A 17,135-nucleotide genomic window follows, 5' to 3' on the forward strand; every position below is an offset into this window, starting at 1 on the left:
TCATGCACGCAATATCATAACCATGCCGAGCAGCATTACATTTTATCGAAAACTGCCGTCCCAGTCAGTCCCTTCTTTGGGTTTCCGTGGTATCTTGCATCATCCTTATCCGTCAGCTCAGCATCGCTGAAGTCAGAGCCTTGCAGAAAAGAGCTCTTGTCCCCAGTCATACTGTGCATCATGTCAAAGCTACTTGCAGTCGAGCTCGCACTCGGGCTCGTTGATCTGCCTTCGCGCGCCTGAGGGAGAGATTCGTTAAAAGTGCCAGCAGGCAGGCCGGCCTCTTTGGACACTTCACCAATCCACAGTTGGCCACCATCTCGAGCTTTCGTCCTCGCAACTTCTCGCTCTTCGAAAGCGAAGCGTTGTTGACCAAGACCTAGATTGCGGCGATGCCATTCGCCGATGAACATCCCATCAGGATCAGCCTCGTTGCGAACTTTTGTCCACTGCTTGAGTCCATCGCCGAGCATGAGACTAATCTCGTCTGCGGAGGTGAAAGTGAAATTCTTGGCGTAATGTGGTTTGCCGCCCATTTCGCGCATCAACCATTCGAAGGCTTCGTAGTACCTGTCTCTGCAGGGCGGGTCTTGCAGATAGGCACGATAGAGGGTGGCGTTGAGGTAGAGAGTAGGACCATCTTCGGCCGTGTTGTCTAGGAAGGGTCGGACGCGATCGCCGTCTTTCGTTGTGTCGCTGACTCGGACTTCAATAGGGCAGTGGACATATAAACCCTTGTTGGAGAAAGGTATCTCGTGATTGCGTTTCGGCTCCCCGTTGAGCCAAGCTGACAACCGGCTGATGGCTTCGGGGCCATCACGAAGTGGCAATGCCCATTCGTTCACAAACTGGCTGTACAAACAATTCATGAGCAGTCCAGTTTGGAGAGGCTCAACAGCAGAGGTCGTTGTGCCAGGGCTGAAACCGTACTGCATGCCAAAGACAAACCACTCCACCCAAGGGAGAATGGATGGCACATAATTCGACAACCACAGAAGGTTGTGATAGGTGTGGAAACCCACAGAGCCACCATACCAGCTTCCAGTTGCCGCACGCAGTGGTTTGTCCGTCTTTTCTGCGGACCACACGATTGCCCGCTTCATATATGGCATCCACCAGACGCGAGTGAACTCCTTCTGAGTCCAGAGAGTGTTATCCCAAGTGTTCAAAATTTCGTCCAGCGGCCGTAGCGTCTGAGTCCACTCGATATTGCAAGCATCGGTCATTTGGAACTCCACCTCGACGATGATACCCAATGCGCCCAGCGAGACCAGCGCAGCGCGGAACAGGTCGGAGTTCTCGTCCTTTGAGCACTTCACCGCTTGCCCGCTTGCGAGCACGATGCGCAAGCTTCGAACAGAGTCGCTGAGCAAGCCATGCCACAAGCTGCTGCCATGGGTCGCCGTAGCTATCGCACCAACAATACTTTGCTCATCGATGCTGCCGAGATTGGGCATGGTCAGCCCATGCCTGTTGGCCTCCTCATTGAGTTTGCGTAAGCGGATACCGCCTTCCACGAGTAGTGTCTTGTTTGCCTTGTCCACTTTGAGCACTCTCTGATACTCGTCCAAGTTGATCATCCAGCTACTCGTGCATGTCAGGTCGCTCGGAGAGTGCCCGCAACCCACAACAACAATTCTGCGACGGCATCTGCGCGCGAGATTCACCACCTTTTGCACCTCAGCGAGACTTCGGGGTCGGATGTAGAGTTCTGGACGCGACTGAAATGTTTTCGCCCAGGTGTGGTGGACGTGCCTGTCGGTGGCGCGGAAGGGGACATCGGGGTCCGTGTGCTGGGCCTCCAGCTGGATTTTCTCCATGATGAGCTGCAAGGCCGAAGGTGGGAGAGGGTGGAGTAGTGGTAACGCTGTCGGCGTCAGATTGAGCGCGCGGAAATGGGCGTGATCGGGTGTTTGCTGCAAGCTGCTGGTCACGAGCTCATGTGACGAAGTGCTTCATCATCATCCGCAGCTGTTGCCCTCTGCCAGATGTCTCATGGCGACGACGAGCGCGAAGGTGATGGAGAGTGGGAATTGTGTAGTTCAGCACGCTAGTTGTCTGCCCATGTTGAGCCTGGCTGTTGCTCGTTGTGCAACCTGGTCGCGCGCCAATCACATGCGAGCGCGCCCGCGCCCGAGCTCGTTGACGACATCCTCGGACCAGAGGACTTCTTCTCCAAGCTCACCCTGTACACCTGATCCATTCTCGCTACATCCCGACGAGGACATGGGCAAACGACTAACAACTTTCAATACAAGCTCAATCTCTCCAGCTATGCCCGTCCGCTGATGATAAAGAAGTTCTTCAGCTCAGCAGCCCCTCACTCGTTGGAGGCATATCGCGGACTTCCCTCCGGAGCTTGTCGCGCCAAACCCGAACTGATGCTAGACGCACTGTGCATCTAGGCACTGTAGAAATCAATGCCATCCTGAATAGCGTCATGGATCTTATCAACAACCTCCTGCCCTCTTACCAAGTCTGCAGACAAGTCTTCCTGAACAGCCGCCGAAAAAGTATCATGATCATCCAGCAGAACGACCAACGCTCCTAAGATAACCGGACTGAGACCAGCTTCGTCAAACAATGGCTTCTTGGCTTTCGTGACGTCTACACTGGCCGGTATGGAGACACCGACAGTATCAATCACTGTCTGAACAATTGCCGTGGACTCCTCCGCAGTAAAATCTGTCTGTCGAATGTTGGCATTGGCGAAGCCCTTGCGATTCGCGAGATGAATGGCTGTGAAGTCTCCAGCGAGCGGGATTGAGTTCAACGGCTCTCCGTTGTAGGCAGAAACATGCTTGCGGAGGGATTCCACACCGTTGTGTATGTTGATGACATCTTGTTGAATGGTTTGGGCCGTTACCAGCTCTAGGCGAGTGACGAGCGTTGCTGGTGATGCTATCGCTACGGTGGCCAGCATAAAGGGGAGCAGAGCACGGATCGGCATCATGGTCGCGGTTTGGCTGTCGTGAGGATGATCGATGATTTCAAGAACCTGGCTTGTTGCTACTCTTTATGCATTCTGTTCCGGCACGTGTGCTAAAAAGCATACGCCTACAGTAGCGCCGTCGATGAGATGTGAATATCTTGTGCCTCGGCTGACGATCACAACCTGATACGAACAGATCAAAGAAGCCAAGAAAGTTGCAAGCAAGCTCCCGCCAGAAAGCAGAACAGAAATCAAGGCCAATACTGCGCACTCTGCTCGGCGTATTGACTGCGCTTTGGGGCCCTGGGTCTCTGCCTTACGCAACATGACTGAAGCACCGTGTCTCGGAAAGCGAGGTAGGCGTGGAGCCCAGGTCGTGACGAGAGAGGACAAGGTGTAGATGTTTCTCAGTATCTGTTTTGCTGTCCACAGCGTGGCAGGTTCGCTGAATCTTCTCACATTGGTCTGTTCACATTGGGTTGTCTGGATTTATTTTATGCACTATCTTGCGTGCTCTTGATACCTGTCAATCCTATCGTACTGTCGAGTTCTCTGTCGATATTTAAATCACAAGCTCTTCGCAAACGCAACGATATCACGAATAGCCTTGTTGTGCACTTCCGGCAGCAGTTGTCGGAACACCAAAGAGGAAGCATGCACGATGCCCAAGTTGACCTGCGCATGGACTTCAACGCCTGCAGCGAGTAGCTTGCGGTAGTACGCCATTCCCTCGTCCCTCAACGGGTCAAGCTCGTCCATTGTCAAGATATGGGGTGGGAGACCTTTGCAGTCGTCGAGTGAGGCGTAGTATGGCCACGCGAGGGGGTTTTCTGCGTCGGCACCGCTGTAGTAGGCACCCATTCCGGCCTATAGACAAGCGATTGCGTCAGCATGTATCCCAAATATAAGGTGTGGCAGGCATTTGACTTCTTATTTGACCAGTGATCGCAAGTGCCGAATCTGCTCAATGATTTCCAATGCGGACTCACCATTTGAACGTTGTGAAGGAAATAGCCATCACACTCCACAAGCGAAGGCAGCTCTTTCGCTTTCCGGGAATGTGACCAGCCATAACCTGCAGCCAGGAAAGATTTCGGTCAGCATGTCCTTCAGTCATTTACCATGTCCGCTGATTGTTCTCTCACCATTGCTGACATATGGAACACTGCCGTAAACACCTGCAATCTTGCTAACCCAACCCTCTCGATTCGCCTTTAAAGCCGTAGCAAGCGATAGGTTGGCGCCTCCGCTTTCGCCTTGGAGCACAATGTTACTGATCTGAAGCTCATCTCTGTGCTCAGAAATGTATTGCACTCCCGCAGCACAGTCGTTGAGTCCGGTAGGGAATGGGCAATGCTCGCCATTATTCCAAGCATTGCGGAAATCGATCGCGATGACGACCACTCCTTGCACAGCCAAAGACTTGCACCAGCGGCGGTGCATTTTGTTCGCGGTGTTGAGAAGGACCATGCCGCCACCATGGATGTAGATTACAGCAGAGAGTTTACCAGACTGCTCGGCAGGTCTGTAAACGAACAATTGGCGCTCGGTGCCATCGAAGCTCGGAAACTTGATGGTCTCTTGCTTGATTTCGATCTCTTGGGGATCTTCGGGCAGCTCGTTCGGCAATAATTCGTACAGCTTCTCGGACTGAGCATGGCTCTTCGCCATTTGAGCAGTGGACGATAGCTCTTCATGGCTCACGCCTGCGTATGGATCACCCTGGCTACCATCGATTCCAAAAGCACGAAACACTTCAACTATCTTGGGATGTGCTCGTGGTTCCTGGAAGAACTTCAAATTTGGATCCCCGAGACGGCCTGGACGTACGTACCCAGCTGCAATGTCGCTGGCACTCAGCCCTTGGGAAGGTGTATTGTCGTTGGAAGTCATATTGGCAAGTATTATCGAGAATGTCGGGGCAAGACCGACACAATCGACTGTCAATGTCAATGATTTATAGAGATGCCTGTGGAGTCAGTTGTTAGCTCGCGCAGATGAAGCGAGGTCCACAGCTTCCAAGCTGCTCCGTGATCTGCATGCGATTGGATGACTCGCTGTTCGTAGCAAGCTGAGTGGTTTCAATATCCAAGCTATTGATTGCCGCCATCTTGCAGCGATTTGCACGAGAAGCCAAGACCATACGATCACGTTTGGAAGGTAGATTACATCGAAAGACGAATTGAGGATCACGTTTGACGTCGGGTGTCGGTGAGTAAGCATGCTGACTAAGCGTTACGACCAGGTGCGACCATGCACTCATCAGCCTTGATGACGATGGCAAATAACCAGCAAAGTCATCATGAAGTCAAAACAGGACTGGCATCGAGCTATCCAATAAGGAACCCACAGCCACTTCTTATTCATACTGAAAAGATGTTATGGACCCTCGCTCGGTCATTCCAGTGGACGCGATCCAATTATGAATGCACCAGGGGCAGCAGCAATCGCAATGAGCGATTACCCGCCTGGTAGGCCGAGAGATTTCCTTTGCTTCTCGCAATGGCACTCCACACGCCAAAGGCCTGATTTACCGCAGTGGTCTCCACTCACTGGTATAGACATGACTTGACCTGACCGGCCATAGAGCACCCTGAAATCGGCACTCTTCATTCATCCGACCAAGGCGATCAGATTCCCGATTCAAGCCTTCTTCTCCTCACCCGACAATACCGATTCATACTGCGACAACTTCGCCTCAAAATCGTTTCCAAAGCGATCGTGCTTTGTCAAGCCATCATCCTTGATGTCCCACCATGCCTTTTGACTGGTGAAGATGTGGGTACTTAGCCGCAGAGCCTCCCTCGCCGCCGGAGTCAAGGAGTCCTCGTCAACAGCTCCGAGGGCCAGGGCAGTGATATCCATCTCAATCTTGTAGCGCATTGCTAGTGGTGTATTGCAGGTCGCACAATATGCTCGTTCTCCAACCTTGGAAAATCTTATGAAGACGATGCCACCCATGTTGTCTTTCGGAAGGCCTTCATATTGCAGAGCTTCTTTGTGATCGAAGAATTTCACGGTGCTGGCTTTAACATCGACGTAAGCCTGGTATGGGCCGCCAGAGACCTTCCTGCAGCTGTGCGAAGAATTAGAGTGTTGGTACATTGTCACTCTGTGGGCAGCCCAATGATCGATGCTAGCCAAGCAAAACTCGAAAGCAAGCATGCAGTGCTGGAAGGAGAAGACTTACGTGACGCAGTGGCAAGCGGTTATGCTGCGAGAGCTAGGAAGACCAGAGCATTGGTATGAGATTCTTGCGCAGGCGCAGCTGCCTTTGAACTGTATCCCTTCTTGAGTTTGGGCACTCGGTTTTTCTGTTTCTGCCATGTTTCTGTTCAACACTCCATCGATGAAGAGATTGACCTGCAGTAAGTGAAGACAATGTCTGAATGTGTTTGTCAGCAATCAGTGACCTCAGGAGGGGCTCCGACCTCGTGCCCCGCCAGGCCTTGGCTTGTAACATCTTGCATCATTCGTGATATTGCAGAAATGCTCCGGCACTTTCAGTAAAAGCCTGATCACTGAAGAGTATGAATATTCAAGTATGTAGCATACTCAAAATTCCAGGTCGTATGCCAAAGTATGATCACAAATCTTTTCGCGAACGTGATGGACTGCCAGGTGTGCAGGATGCTGAGCATAAATGGCCACATCTTCTGGCTTCTCCAACGTCGACACGAGGCCAAGGTCATATCCAAGAGCACGATGAGCAGTCGAAGCTAGTGGAGGGCCGAAGTCAAATTTGACGAGTCCTGTCCATGCGACATCAGCAGTTTGTTGTTACGCAAGGATCAGAGGTCACGACTGACCTGGTACCTGCCCAACCTGGAAAACCTAATAAGCGGTCGCGATCGAAAACTGGGTATTCCTTTAAGACTCACCATTGCTCGTCCTGCGGCTTCAAGTTCCGCGATCTGCTCCTGGGTGACACCAGGCTTCAACTTGAAGAGCACTGCGGCGATGCTGGTAAGCGGAAACATGCAATAGATCACCTCCGCTGTTTACTTACCAATGTGGTATACCCCCATGTTTGGAATGCGGTTGCCTGAGTAATCTGTCTTTCAGAAGGAACAACTGCCGAGTCGGTGAGTTGCAGTCGATAGGAGACAAAGTGTATCGCTACAGTATATGGACATGGTCTCGGTTGAAAGATCAAGCGGCAAGCCGACATCGCTTCTTGGCCGAGCACCTCACTCCAACTGTCACCAACCACTTGCGGAGTTTTACTCCGACACTTCGAAGTCGTCTGCCTGCCCACCGGGGTGACCGTGTGCTGCTTGATAAATTTCGCTCAAACAGGACATTGCAAGCCGGGCGCACGATTGAAGACGATGCCCTTCGGTCAAGGTCTCGAGGTGTTCATGGCCCGCGAGTGGACCTACGGTGCTGCTAGCCCCGCTCCATCTTCTAGAATGCGTCAAGGCTATGGAACCCCGCAATTCTCGAGGTCCAGGATTCATCACTGTCGCATAGGGATGTAGATGCAACTGCGTTTGACCTCGACACGAGGTCGCAAGGGACAACTCTACAAGCGCATCTGTTCACATCCTAGTCAGAGAACGACGCACAGACGAGCATTTAATAGAAGATGGCATGGAACCTTCCTCTTGGGGCAGATTTTCTTCCAAACTTCTTCACCAGTTCAACAACTGCTGGCATGGACGCCATTGGTACTTGCCTGCAAGGCCAGAACACTGTGCTTGGTGCTCTGCCATCGGCGTTCGCAAATGTGAATGCGGTGTTCCTGAATCATAACCTAGCAGTGATCCCTGGCGATTGGCAATCTGGCCCGATCCGTAGGCTTACGAAACCAATGCTTTCCGTACACATCTTACTGATACTGCTCAGAAAGCGCATTCTATGATATCCAGCCTGAGGAGCCATGCATGGCATCCGTACTCGAACAAATCAAAGCCGCAGACTTCATCGCCTACGATCACGACTTCTTCGATGTGATCGGGTCAAAAGCGAAAATCGAGAAGATCCAGACATTTCCACCTGATTTGAAGCACGTCCACGAAGCGCCGGTCTACCTGCCAGAGTCCAATGAGCTGCTATACAGCGATACATCACTCACAGGTCTTCTCTTCGCGATCAACATCGACACGCATGCAGTTCGACAGATCAACCTGGAGCCGGCGCTGCAGAACGTGAATGGAGGTACGCGACACAAAGGCCGGGTCTACGTAACAACGAACGGCGGCAGTGTACGCGGAATCTTCGAAGTAAACGTCACGACAGGACGAGCGGAAGCCATTGTCAATCATTACCGAGGTCGCCATTTGAACAGTCCAAACGATCTCATTTTCGACTCCAAAGGAAACATGTACTTCACGGATCCGGATTACGGCGTTGACAGCAAATGGCCAGGTGTGCAGCCCTCTGAGCTGCCAAACTCAGTATACCGCGTGGATGCAAAGACGAGATCTGTGCAATCACTTACGGTCGGCGTCGTCACCAAACCAAACGGTCTGGCACTTTCGGCGGACGAAAGCATACTCTACATCGCAGACTCCAACACGACAAGCGAGGTGCTCAAGAGCGAGCGAGGAGTGTGGGCATTCGACAACCGACACAAAGGGCTTTTGGAGAATCCTAGACTGGTGTATCTCGTCGAAGGAGGATGGCCAGACGGACTTCGCATTTCGAAGAATGGTTTGCTCTTTTCAGCTGTGTACGGAGGCGTGGATGTCGTCGATCCCAAGACTGGCTTCTTGCTTGGCAAAGTCAATACGCCTGATGACATTGTTTTCAATTTGGAACCAGCGCGTGGCAAGGGTCAATGGTTGTTGACTGGACAGAATCATATTTATAAGGTGACTATCAAGGAGCAGCCTTTGAAGGAAAGATAGTTGGATATACTTGTTCTTGGCGAACAGCCTGATGCGCCACCAACCTATCCACAAGTCGGGCTTGGCTGGTGCATGCTTGACGGGGCTTGATTGTTCAGGTTTGCACTCGCTTGACTGTCAAGATGGAACTCGCGATCCAACGAAGCCTCAAGTCCAGTATATGAGCACAGAATTGTCGTACGAGAGCTCTTCAAGTCTCTCCCGACTCGAGCGCCGGCCTTTCCTGATCTCGAAAGCGGCGATTAGTGCCGAGAGGAGATCATCGAAAGTCATGCCATCTGGGTAGCTTCGTCGATAGAACACAGTCGTGTGAGATCCGACAGGTATCACACAAGTCTTCGTCTTCGATTTTGAGATGAACATTTTATGCCACAGGGGCTTGACTTCGGCTTGTGCTTGAGCCCAAAGATCTACCAGATCGATGCGGGCGGCGATGGTACTGCTCCGATAACCAGATTTTTTGTGATGAAACCAGGTTGGCGCTAATGGGTTGATGCTTCTGTCATCGCTTGCGTCGTCCACATCAAGGTATAGCATTCGTCGAAGTGTTTTGGAATAGGTGATGACTTCGAAGAATTTCCGATTTACACGGCGGCAGCGTAATACATCAGCCTCATCGACGAAGAGCAGGACATTCTCGAGCAATTCTCCCACTCCCAGCATTCGTTGTGCTGCGGTAGATCGCGGTGCTTCCATTTCAGACATCTCGTTGCGTGATAGTAATGGAAGATACATGAGTGCTGGCAAAGTTAATGGAGTCAGCTTGTGGTTTAGCTCTCAACGACCGGGACTGTTGGGAACAGATCGCCGTGCGGTGTGAGCGTGCTCACACGAGCTGCCAAGCGCGCTCGGAATCGGCTCCACTTTGAGTTCACGTGCTGAGTCTTGGAAGCTTAATTGGAAGCATGTCCGTCTTGAAAAGCTCCATCGGCAAATCATCCACTATGCAGGAACCAAGCGAGATGTGCTGTGATACGGTCTTGTGCCGAGCCGATATTGAGGATGCATATAGTCTCTGTTCGCCGCAAGACATGACAAATTGTTCCACGCTCGGTGACGAGACATTGCACCTTCCATCATGATTCCGGCCATCAACATGATTGCCGCAATGGCATCGCTCGCATCTGCGGCATCTCTGCAGCTGGCGGGTAATGGGTACATCAACTACACTACAGTGACAGGATACTTTCTACAAGACGAACCCAGCACGAATGCCTCGACCTTCAATTACGTGCGTGAAAAGGCCAGCTTCCAGCACAGTCTACTATCCTAACGCAACCCAGACTCTGAACAACTTTGGCCTGATAAATCGCACCTATGATTCGACTGAGGGTCTTACTGCGAATTTCACGCAGTGGCAGAAGTTCGAGCGAGAGGTCGACGCCTTGAATGCCGCAGCGGACGCGAACACAGTGTACAAGGTGATTTTCATGGGCCGCCATGGCGAGGGTTTCCATAATTTGGCAGAGGGCACGTTTGGTACGCCAGCGTGGAACTGCTACTGGGCACAACTCACAGGTAATGGCAGTCTGTACTGGTAAGAAGGAGCATATGTATTCAGTCCTGCTTTTCTGAGATACTTACTGATCTTCCACAGGGAGGATGCTCAGCTTACCGAAGCTGGTATCTTGCAGGCTCAGATCGCGAACAACTACTGGAAGGACAGAATTGCAGTCGAGAAGATTCCACTTCCTCGAAGCTACTACACGTCACCAATGAAGAGATGTCTAGCGACTGCGAACACAACCTTCGGATCCGGCCTGGACCTCCCTGTATACTATCCCTTCGAGCCTGTTGTGAAGGAGCTGCTTCGCGAAGGCATTTCTATACATACTTGCGACCACAGAGGCAACGCGACTTATATCACTGAGACATATCCGAACTTCGAGCTAGAGGAAGGCTTCAACGAGTACGACGAGCTCTGGAACGGCGTCACCGCGGAATCAGACAGCGCTCACGAGAAGCGTATGCTCACGCTGCTGGATGATGTCTTCACCAATGATGATCACACCTGGATCTCTTTCACATCCCACAGTGGCACTATTACGACGATCCTCGATGTCATTGGTCATCAGCGCTTCCGACTTGCGACCGGTGGTGTGATTCCCGTGCTTGTGAAGGCTCAATTCTTACCAGCATCGGAAGCACCCAGCACTACTGTTGGCGGGTTTACCACAAGTACATGGTGCCATTATGGCCCACCTGCGACAAGCATCGCATCTCTCGAACAAGGCTGCGTGTGCCAAAACACGACTGCAGCATTGCCGTCGCTGAACACGCAGGCTCCATTCTTACCAAATCAGACGGCGCCTATCAACGAGTATACCACTACGACCACTGTTGGAGCCTCCTATGGCAAGACATCTACTGCGAAACCGGCAGGATACTAAACAAAACAGGCGTTTATAAGATGACTACTGCTTGGAGGACCAACTCGAAGAGAGCCTAACTCAAGATATCTGAGCGATTCTCTGCTTTGCGACGACCCAATTCTTCAAGCCGAGCCATGTTACGCGTTGCATTGAGCGTGGTCATGTAATGCTGAACGCGCGCCTATCTGTTAGGCTTCAAGCTGGCCTTGTCTGTGCATGGGGAAGAATCAAGAACAAAGCATGAAGTAGAGCATCAGCAAGCAAGCGAAATCACTCAAGGCCCATAGGTCTTTATCTCTGAATACGATCTCCTGTCAGCGTGTAGCCCTATGCTGCTCCATCCAATCTTCTAGCAGCTTCCCGACTTGCTTGAACGAAACTGGCTTCACCATGTACAAATTCATGCCGCTTTCGAACGCCTCTTTCTGATCACTCCCTTTTGCATTTCCCGTGAGCGCAATGATGAGTGCAGGTTTCGAGGTACTTTCAGCTCCAGTTGACCGCCCTTGCTCGGCTTCGAACCGTCTAATCTGTCGGGCAGACTCGTTGCCGTCCATGACAGGCATCGAGAGGTCCATGAAAACGATATCGGGTAGGAAGCTCTTGTATATCTCAAAGGCTTGCAGTCCATTCTCCGCCGTTCTCGCCATTGTAGCATCGTAGCCAATCTTGGAGACATAGGTGTGTAGGAGCTGTAGGTTCAGTCGATTGTCGTCCACGAGGAGCAGTCGCGGCCTTCGAGTTTGTGTTGCTGCTTGCCTCTCTGACGAAGCTTCACTCCCGATGGCCCTAGCTTCTTGCACCGAGGTGGCACCCACTACTGGAGCTAGCTCAGAAGCAATGGCAGGTGACTTCTGCTCAGCGCTGGGAATCGCCACAGAATCAAGCCCTGGCTCTCCGGGTCGCTCGCCGCCGTTCTTGTCACGTCGCAGTGAGAAGGTACTTTCACGTCGAGGACTAGATTTTGGCGGAAAAGGGAATCCTCCATCTTCACTAGCACCAATCTCTTTGTAGTGCTCGCTCGGCGATTGTGGTGTGACGCGAGACAGGCGCTCTCGAGCCGTTGCGGGGTCCGCCTGTGGTATGCCACCGAATTTGCCTTGGACGCTCGAGCGGCGCGCAATATTTTGCGGAGACAAGGTCTGGGGAAAATGTCGAGTGTGCGAAGGCTGCAGCGGTGCGGGCGACACGGACTGAGTATTGAGCTTCTCCTTTGCGGCGGGAGACTTCATTAACTTGTCAAGGGCTCTTGAGATCGCACGAGCTAGCTTGTAGGGCCCAAACGGTTTGCAGATCACCTCTACATGTGTGCTTGTAACGTCCCTTGTCAAGATTGCTTGCCTGGAAGGGCTGGCGCACAAGATGATGGTGCTTTGTAACGACAGCGTATCGAGGTAATCTGGCCGACGTGCGAGCAGGGTAGGAAGATGAATCTCGTCGACGATAAGCAATTTCGCCGGACAATCGAAATTCCAAGTCTGCATAGTGGGGAATCCAAACCAGCCGGTAAGGTATTGGACCAGGGCAGAATGTACTTGCGCAGCGCCTTGCGTCTGGGCAAAACTATCATGTTCCAAAGCGGGCTCATAAATGGCGGCTTGAGGAGGGTCTCGCAAAGCCTGAAGAGCGAGCACGCTGGGATCCTTCTGCCGGAATTGAGGGCTTATGAGGGTGAACTCCGAAGTGCTTGGGGTTGTCGCCATTCTGGGTGCGCATGCTGGGCTGGAGCTAGCCGTTCTTGGTGCTTTCACTGGCAAAGTGACCAACACGATCGTGCCAACGTTCACAATCGATTTGATGTCGATCTGACCGGAGAGCGCGTTGACTATGGAACGGACGATACTGAGACCTAGCCCGGTGCCGGCTGCCTTCGCGTTTTCCTGGGAGAATGGCGTGAAGATTTTGCTCCGCAGATACTCTGGAGAGATGCCCTGTCCAGTGTCGGTGACTTTGATGCAGATAGCCATTGGTTTCTTGTCGAGAAATTTGACGGTTGTAGCCTGCTCATCAGCGACCTGCATTCTCTGTAAGGAGATCGTGATGACCCCGTGTTTCGTGTATTTGAGAGAATTGGAGAGCAGATTCATAACGATGCGTCTGATCGCGCCGGGTTGAGTCGAGAATGACCACTCAGCGGGTGGTGCTATGTCGAGGACAATCTCGACTTCAGGCCGAATGGCCTGCAGAATCCTTCGCAACGAAGGCTGGTCACCCAAAGACGGAAAGGCAGTGATCAGGCTGCTGACCGGATCATCGAAGCCGATGTTCGTTCGTACCCTCGCCAGATGGCCAACTGCTAGTCCATCGACGACCTCTTCCGTGATTCGCGCAACATCGCAGTATTGGTCTGTTGCAAAAAGCGGCTCGTTCCGTATATTGCTGGAAGTTGGCATGCTCTCGCTCCTGTCTAGGCAAGCCTGTGAGGAGCAGTCTGATTCTATCGAATCCTTCCTCTTCAGCGTGTTGACTTTGCTGTAGTCCAGGACCATTGCCACCGTATCCAGCAGTGTATGAGCACATGCGTCCATGGTGTTGATGCAAGAAGTCTGAAACTGATCGAGCTCTGTGTCCTGTAGGAATTCGACAGATGCCAAAATGCCGTGGAGGGGACTGCGAAGTTCACTAGCGAATCCCATATCAGCATATACCCAAAGATCAACGAAAACAACAGATAACGATGGTCAACATTCGTGCCGAAGTTGCAACGCACCATAAATGGCCGCGTCACAGCAGAATGCCCATGAATGCACTTACTGCGATACTGAGCCGATGAAGTCACTTTTCTGCTGATCCGCAAAGACTGTGGCCAGGCGTACAATCTCAGCTTTTATGGCGTTCGTGAAGGACAGCATTTGAAGGTAATCCATCTCGTAAGAGAAGACACGGTAGCGCGAGTTCGTGAATGCGAAACATGAAGTCCATCGATTGAGATTAGCGTGGAACATGGGCACAAAAATGACCTGCTTCGCTTCAGGGAATTGGCGTCGTAGAAGCACAAGCTCGAATAGCCTGCTTGATAGACGTCCACCGATCGGACGACCTTCGTAATCGAACAGTGATGTGCCGACCTGCTCTGGTATGTTGTATAGCTTGCCGCGCGGGTGCCTTTTGCACATTCTCTGGAGTTCAGGTGGCGTCAAGGTGATCGTGAAGCATGGATCTGCTCTACCAAAGTTCTGGGGTGGTCCATCGTTGTTACTTACGGAGGCTGCGGCCAGGACAACTCGTTCTTGCATATTGCCGCTGTATGCGGAAGCCGATCGATCTACCGAGGAAGTGCGGCTCCTCGATGTCTGAACAGGGCTTGCCATGGGACGCACGCCTGGTGATCTAATGTTGGTGTAGTCGGATGATACGCGTCGATTGATAGGATCCGTGCTGTCGGCAAGCGCATTTGTATCGAGTAAGACGACCCCACCGCAGCCAGAATCGGAGAGGTCCAGAGCTTGACGTAAAAGATAAGCTGCACGGTCAAACGTGCGCTGGTGGTCAGCTTCAGTCACATTCTTTTTGGCGTCTCCAGGCTTGGTGCTATCACGCCCACGCGGCATGCCCGGACTTGCCGGTGGAACATCCAGGAAAGCGTCCCGATCGCGTAGAGGCGTCGGTGATCGACTGCCTCGCGGATCTTCGATATCACGAGTTGCCTGATCGTCACATTGTTCAATATTGCTTGACGCTTCTAATCTCGTTCGCTCTCGATTGCCGTTGCATACTTCGTCCCTCCGGTCTTGTTCGCTTGAGCGACTGATGGCTTTGTCCCCGCCGCTGTCCGGGAAGTGGCTGAAGTCGTCTGTGGAGATTGTGGGAGTCTGTGCGGAGAAGTCGCTGTTGATGCGCAAACTGTCGGTTCGTCCAGTAGGAGATTCCAGGTGCTTTCGAGGATTCATGTGCCGCGACCTGAAGCGATGCTCTGGGCTGATGAAGTCTGCCATACACATGTTCATGTAGATGGCGCGCTGCTTCTCATGAGCCTCTCTGACAGTCTTCATGTGCACCATGATATTGTGGGCAATGGTGTACAGTACTACGAGACTGGTCAGCATCAATACGATTTGCGGTGAGCGAAGAGCATGCCTTTTAGTCGGGCTAAACTGGTCGAATCTCTGGGTCGATTGTCTAGGAGAAAGAGGGCGCCGATGTTGATGTCATTCTCAGTGCGCAAGGGAAGTCCGCAGTAGTAGCGAAAGTAAGGTGCGGAGGTGACGAACTGGTTGTCTTTCCAGCGCGGATCCTTGGTCAAGTCGAGAACCTCGTAATGCGCGGGTATATCTTGGCCGTCAACGCTGCGAGGCTCTTGCGCAAGAGTCCATTCCACTAAACCGCCCTTCTTCGGCATACTGATGCTGCCATACTACAGTCCATCGTCCACATGCTCGGAGCGGCTGGTGTCTTCAAGATCGAGTGACCTCGTCGCCTCTGCCACGAAGTAGCTCCTGTTCTTGTCCACCAGGCCGATCATGGCACGCTGTACATCGACCCTGAGGGCTGCAAGTTGAGCATGTGCTTGCAGTACGGTGTCGGGGTATGGAAGGAAGACGGCCTCATCCGCAGCCTCTTTAGGAGGGCGGTAGTAACTGGTTGAATGTCCACGTCAGCAGGAAAAGGGCAGACAGGGCTGGAGGCGCGCACTGAAAAAGCTCGCGGGCTCGCTCTTCGCCCACTTCCTCTGGCTCCACAAAATCGTCGCCAATGTCCTCGAATGGATGGCCGCTCATGGTGGCTGCCTGCCGTTGCTGGTCTCGGAGACTTGATGCAGTGGGCGACTATCACGGCGGAGGGCGAAGTTGACAGCAAAGGCTTCGCGGAGAGAACGCCAGGTAGTCATGCAGTAGAAATAGGTGTGTCCAGGAGAGGTCAAGTGCTCGGAGTGATGGGAGTTGGCTTGCACCGGCGTGAAGCTGTCTGCGCAGGCCACAGCTAGTCTGTAGCTCCTGCATCTGCTGTGAAGGCGGATGCGACTGCTGTACGGAGCACGCGCGACTTCTCTCCTTCTTGGGCCGAAACTCGATTGTCGGTTAGACAGCAGGCCCGAGGTGCGGCACTTGTCGACCGTGTCTGTCTGCTCAATGGCTCGGGAAGGATGTTGGTCCGTATTGTAAGATCTTGATCGAATGAATCAAGTAGCTCTGAAGTCTCTGGGCAATCAACCACACGCCCGCCCTCACCTCATCACTGGTGGTCGCGCCTCCTTGTTCCACTTGACTCTGCTGCACAGCCATTCCACTGCTTCTCTGACTCCTGTACCCGTCAGGGCACTCAATGGCAGTACCCTACTGTCTCTCACATTCTGTCCCTTCTCGCCTTCGAAGACCTTCTTGACTAGTCCCTCCTTGATGCGCACCACCTCCACGCAGTCCTCTCGATCCTGTTTATTTGCCAACACCAGAATTGGCACTCCCTCCGTCATGTCGTTCTGCAGCACGTCCTCCAACACCAATCTGCACTCGTCCAATCTTCCGGCATCCAGGCCCGCTGATGCCTCGGACAGACGCGTGATGTCGGCATCTCCAATATCGGTGCTGTCAATAACGAAGACAATGGCGTGGCAGCTGCTGTAATATGACTGCCAAAGCCCTCGCAGGGTATGCTGGCCGCCAACATCCCATATTTTCAAGTACATCTCGGGTAGGTCAACGAGGCTGACATTCTGGCCGACGGTGGGCACCGTGTTGAGCTTCGCGTCGTAGTCGGCATTGTAGATGCTCTTGATCTGCTCGAGCAACGTGGTCTTGCCGGCATTGTCGAGCCCGAGCAGGAGGATGGAGTATTCCTCCTTACTGGTCGCGTGCAAGTAGAGCGACTTGACGAGATGATACATCTCTGCTACCGGGGCGAGCGAAAGGGCGGGCTACTCTTGTGCATGCTGGACTACATTCCCGAGCGAGAAGGAGTGCACATTCGGCGCAGGCGTTTGCACGCGCATGATTCTCGCGCTGACACGCAGCAGCAGGCGTGCAGCATTGGCATTGGCCGGAC

General features: G+C 52.7%; 12 protein-coding genes across 12 annotated transcripts; 2 read left to right on the forward strand and 10 right to left on the reverse strand.

Annotated features, from left to right (window-relative positions):
• Window positions 1-35: 35 nt before the first annotated feature.
• RHO25_004576 (uncharacterized protein) lies at window positions 36-1,820 on the reverse strand (the record flags this gene model as incomplete). Its single annotated transcript, XM_023595498.2, has 1 exon — window positions 36-1,820. One exon carries the CDS (start codon window positions 1,818-1,820, stop codon window positions 36-38), a length of 1,785 nt encoding a protein of 594 aa, XP_023457618.1.
• Window positions 1,821-2,401: 581 nt separating this feature from the next.
• On the reverse strand, window positions 2,402-2,953 carry RHO25_004577 (uncharacterized protein; the record flags this gene model as incomplete). Its single annotated transcript, XM_023595499.1, has 1 exon — window positions 2,402-2,953. The coding sequence occupies one exon, from the start codon at window positions 2,951-2,953 to the stop codon at window positions 2,402-2,404; it is 552 nt and encodes a 183-aa protein (XP_023457627.1).
• Window positions 2,954-3,499: 546 nt separating this feature from the next.
• On the reverse strand, window positions 3,500-4,825 carry RHO25_004578 (uncharacterized protein; the record flags this gene model as incomplete). Its single annotated transcript, XM_023595500.2, has 3 exons — window positions 3,500-3,799; window positions 3,922-4,007; window positions 4,078-4,825. The coding sequence occupies 3 exons, from the start codon at window positions 4,823-4,825 to the stop codon at window positions 3,500-3,502; spliced, it is 1,134 nt and encodes a 377-aa protein (XP_023457626.1).
• Window positions 4,826-5,575: 750 nt separating this feature from the next.
• On the reverse strand, window positions 5,576-6,259 carry RHO25_004579 (uncharacterized protein; the record flags this gene model as incomplete). The annotated part of the gene is made up of 2 exons (XM_023595501.2): window positions 5,576-6,008; window positions 6,123-6,259. The coding sequence occupies 2 exons, from the start codon at window positions 6,257-6,259 to the stop codon at window positions 5,576-5,578; spliced, it is 570 nt and encodes a 189-aa protein (XP_023456854.1).
• Window positions 6,260-6,487: 228 nt separating this feature from the next.
• On the reverse strand, window positions 6,488-6,960 carry RHO25_004580 (uncharacterized protein; the record flags this gene model as incomplete). The annotated part of the gene is made up of 4 exons (XM_023595502.2): window positions 6,488-6,684; window positions 6,742-6,757; window positions 6,814-6,884; window positions 6,942-6,960. The coding sequence occupies 4 exons, from the start codon at window positions 6,958-6,960 to the stop codon at window positions 6,488-6,490; spliced, it is 303 nt and encodes a 100-aa protein (XP_023456855.1).
• Window positions 6,961-7,520: 560 nt separating this feature from the next.
• RHO25_004581 (uncharacterized protein) lies at window positions 7,521-8,784 on the forward strand (the record flags this gene model as incomplete). Its single annotated transcript, XM_023595503.2, has 2 exons — window positions 7,521-7,728; window positions 7,781-8,784. The coding sequence occupies 2 exons, from the start codon at window positions 7,521-7,523 to the stop codon at window positions 8,782-8,784; spliced, it is 1,212 nt and encodes a 403-aa protein (XP_023456856.2).
• A 147-nt stretch (window positions 8,785-8,931) lies between these two features.
• Window positions 8,932-9,519, reverse strand: RHO25_004582 (uncharacterized protein; the record flags this gene model as incomplete). The annotated part of the gene is made up of 1 exon (XM_023595504.2): window positions 8,932-9,519. The coding sequence occupies one exon, from the start codon at window positions 9,517-9,519 to the stop codon at window positions 8,932-8,934; it is 588 nt and encodes a 195-aa protein (XP_023456857.1).
• Window positions 9,520-9,862: 343 nt separating this feature from the next.
• Window positions 9,863-11,174, forward strand: RHO25_004583 (uncharacterized protein; the record flags this gene model as incomplete). Its single annotated transcript, XM_023595506.2, has 3 exons — window positions 9,863-10,015; window positions 10,068-10,321; window positions 10,382-11,174. 3 exons carry the CDS (start codon window positions 9,863-9,865, stop codon window positions 11,172-11,174), a joined length of 1,200 nt encoding a protein of 399 aa, XP_023456851.1.
• A 296-nt stretch (window positions 11,175-11,470) lies between these two features.
• Window positions 11,471-13,684, reverse strand: RHO25_004584 (uncharacterized protein; the record flags this gene model as incomplete). Its single annotated transcript, XM_065602569.1, has 1 exon — window positions 11,471-13,684. One exon carries the CDS (start codon window positions 13,682-13,684, stop codon window positions 11,471-11,473), a length of 2,214 nt encoding a protein of 737 aa, XP_065458641.1.
• A 222-nt stretch (window positions 13,685-13,906) lies between these two features.
• On the reverse strand, window positions 13,907-15,495 carry RHO25_004585 (uncharacterized protein; the record flags this gene model as incomplete). The annotated part of the gene is made up of 2 exons (XM_065602570.1): window positions 13,907-15,183; window positions 15,234-15,495. 2 exons carry the CDS (start codon window positions 15,493-15,495, stop codon window positions 13,907-13,909), a joined length of 1,539 nt encoding a protein of 512 aa, XP_065458642.1.
• A 15-nt stretch (window positions 15,496-15,510) lies between these two features.
• On the reverse strand, window positions 15,511-15,874 carry RHO25_004586 (uncharacterized protein; the record flags this gene model as incomplete). Its single annotated transcript, XM_023595507.2, has 2 exons — window positions 15,511-15,733; window positions 15,789-15,874. The coding sequence occupies 2 exons, from the start codon at window positions 15,872-15,874 to the stop codon at window positions 15,511-15,513; spliced, it is 309 nt and encodes a 102-aa protein (XP_023456852.2).
• Window positions 15,875-16,320: 446 nt separating this feature from the next.
• RHO25_004587 (uncharacterized protein) lies at window positions 16,321-16,977 on the reverse strand (the record flags this gene model as incomplete). Its single annotated transcript, XM_023595508.2, has 1 exon — window positions 16,321-16,977. The coding sequence occupies one exon, from the start codon at window positions 16,975-16,977 to the stop codon at window positions 16,321-16,323; it is 657 nt and encodes a 218-aa protein (XP_023456853.1).
• Between the last annotated feature and the right edge of the window lie 158 nt (window positions 16,978-17,135).

The sequence above is a fragment of the Cercospora beticola genome, chromosome 3 (assembly GCF_033473495.1).
Source record: "Cercospora beticola chromosome 3, complete sequence".
In the NCBI taxonomy this organism is placed as follows: domain Eukaryota; kingdom Fungi; phylum Ascomycota; class Dothideomycetes; order Mycosphaerellales; family Mycosphaerellaceae; genus Cercospora; species Cercospora beticola.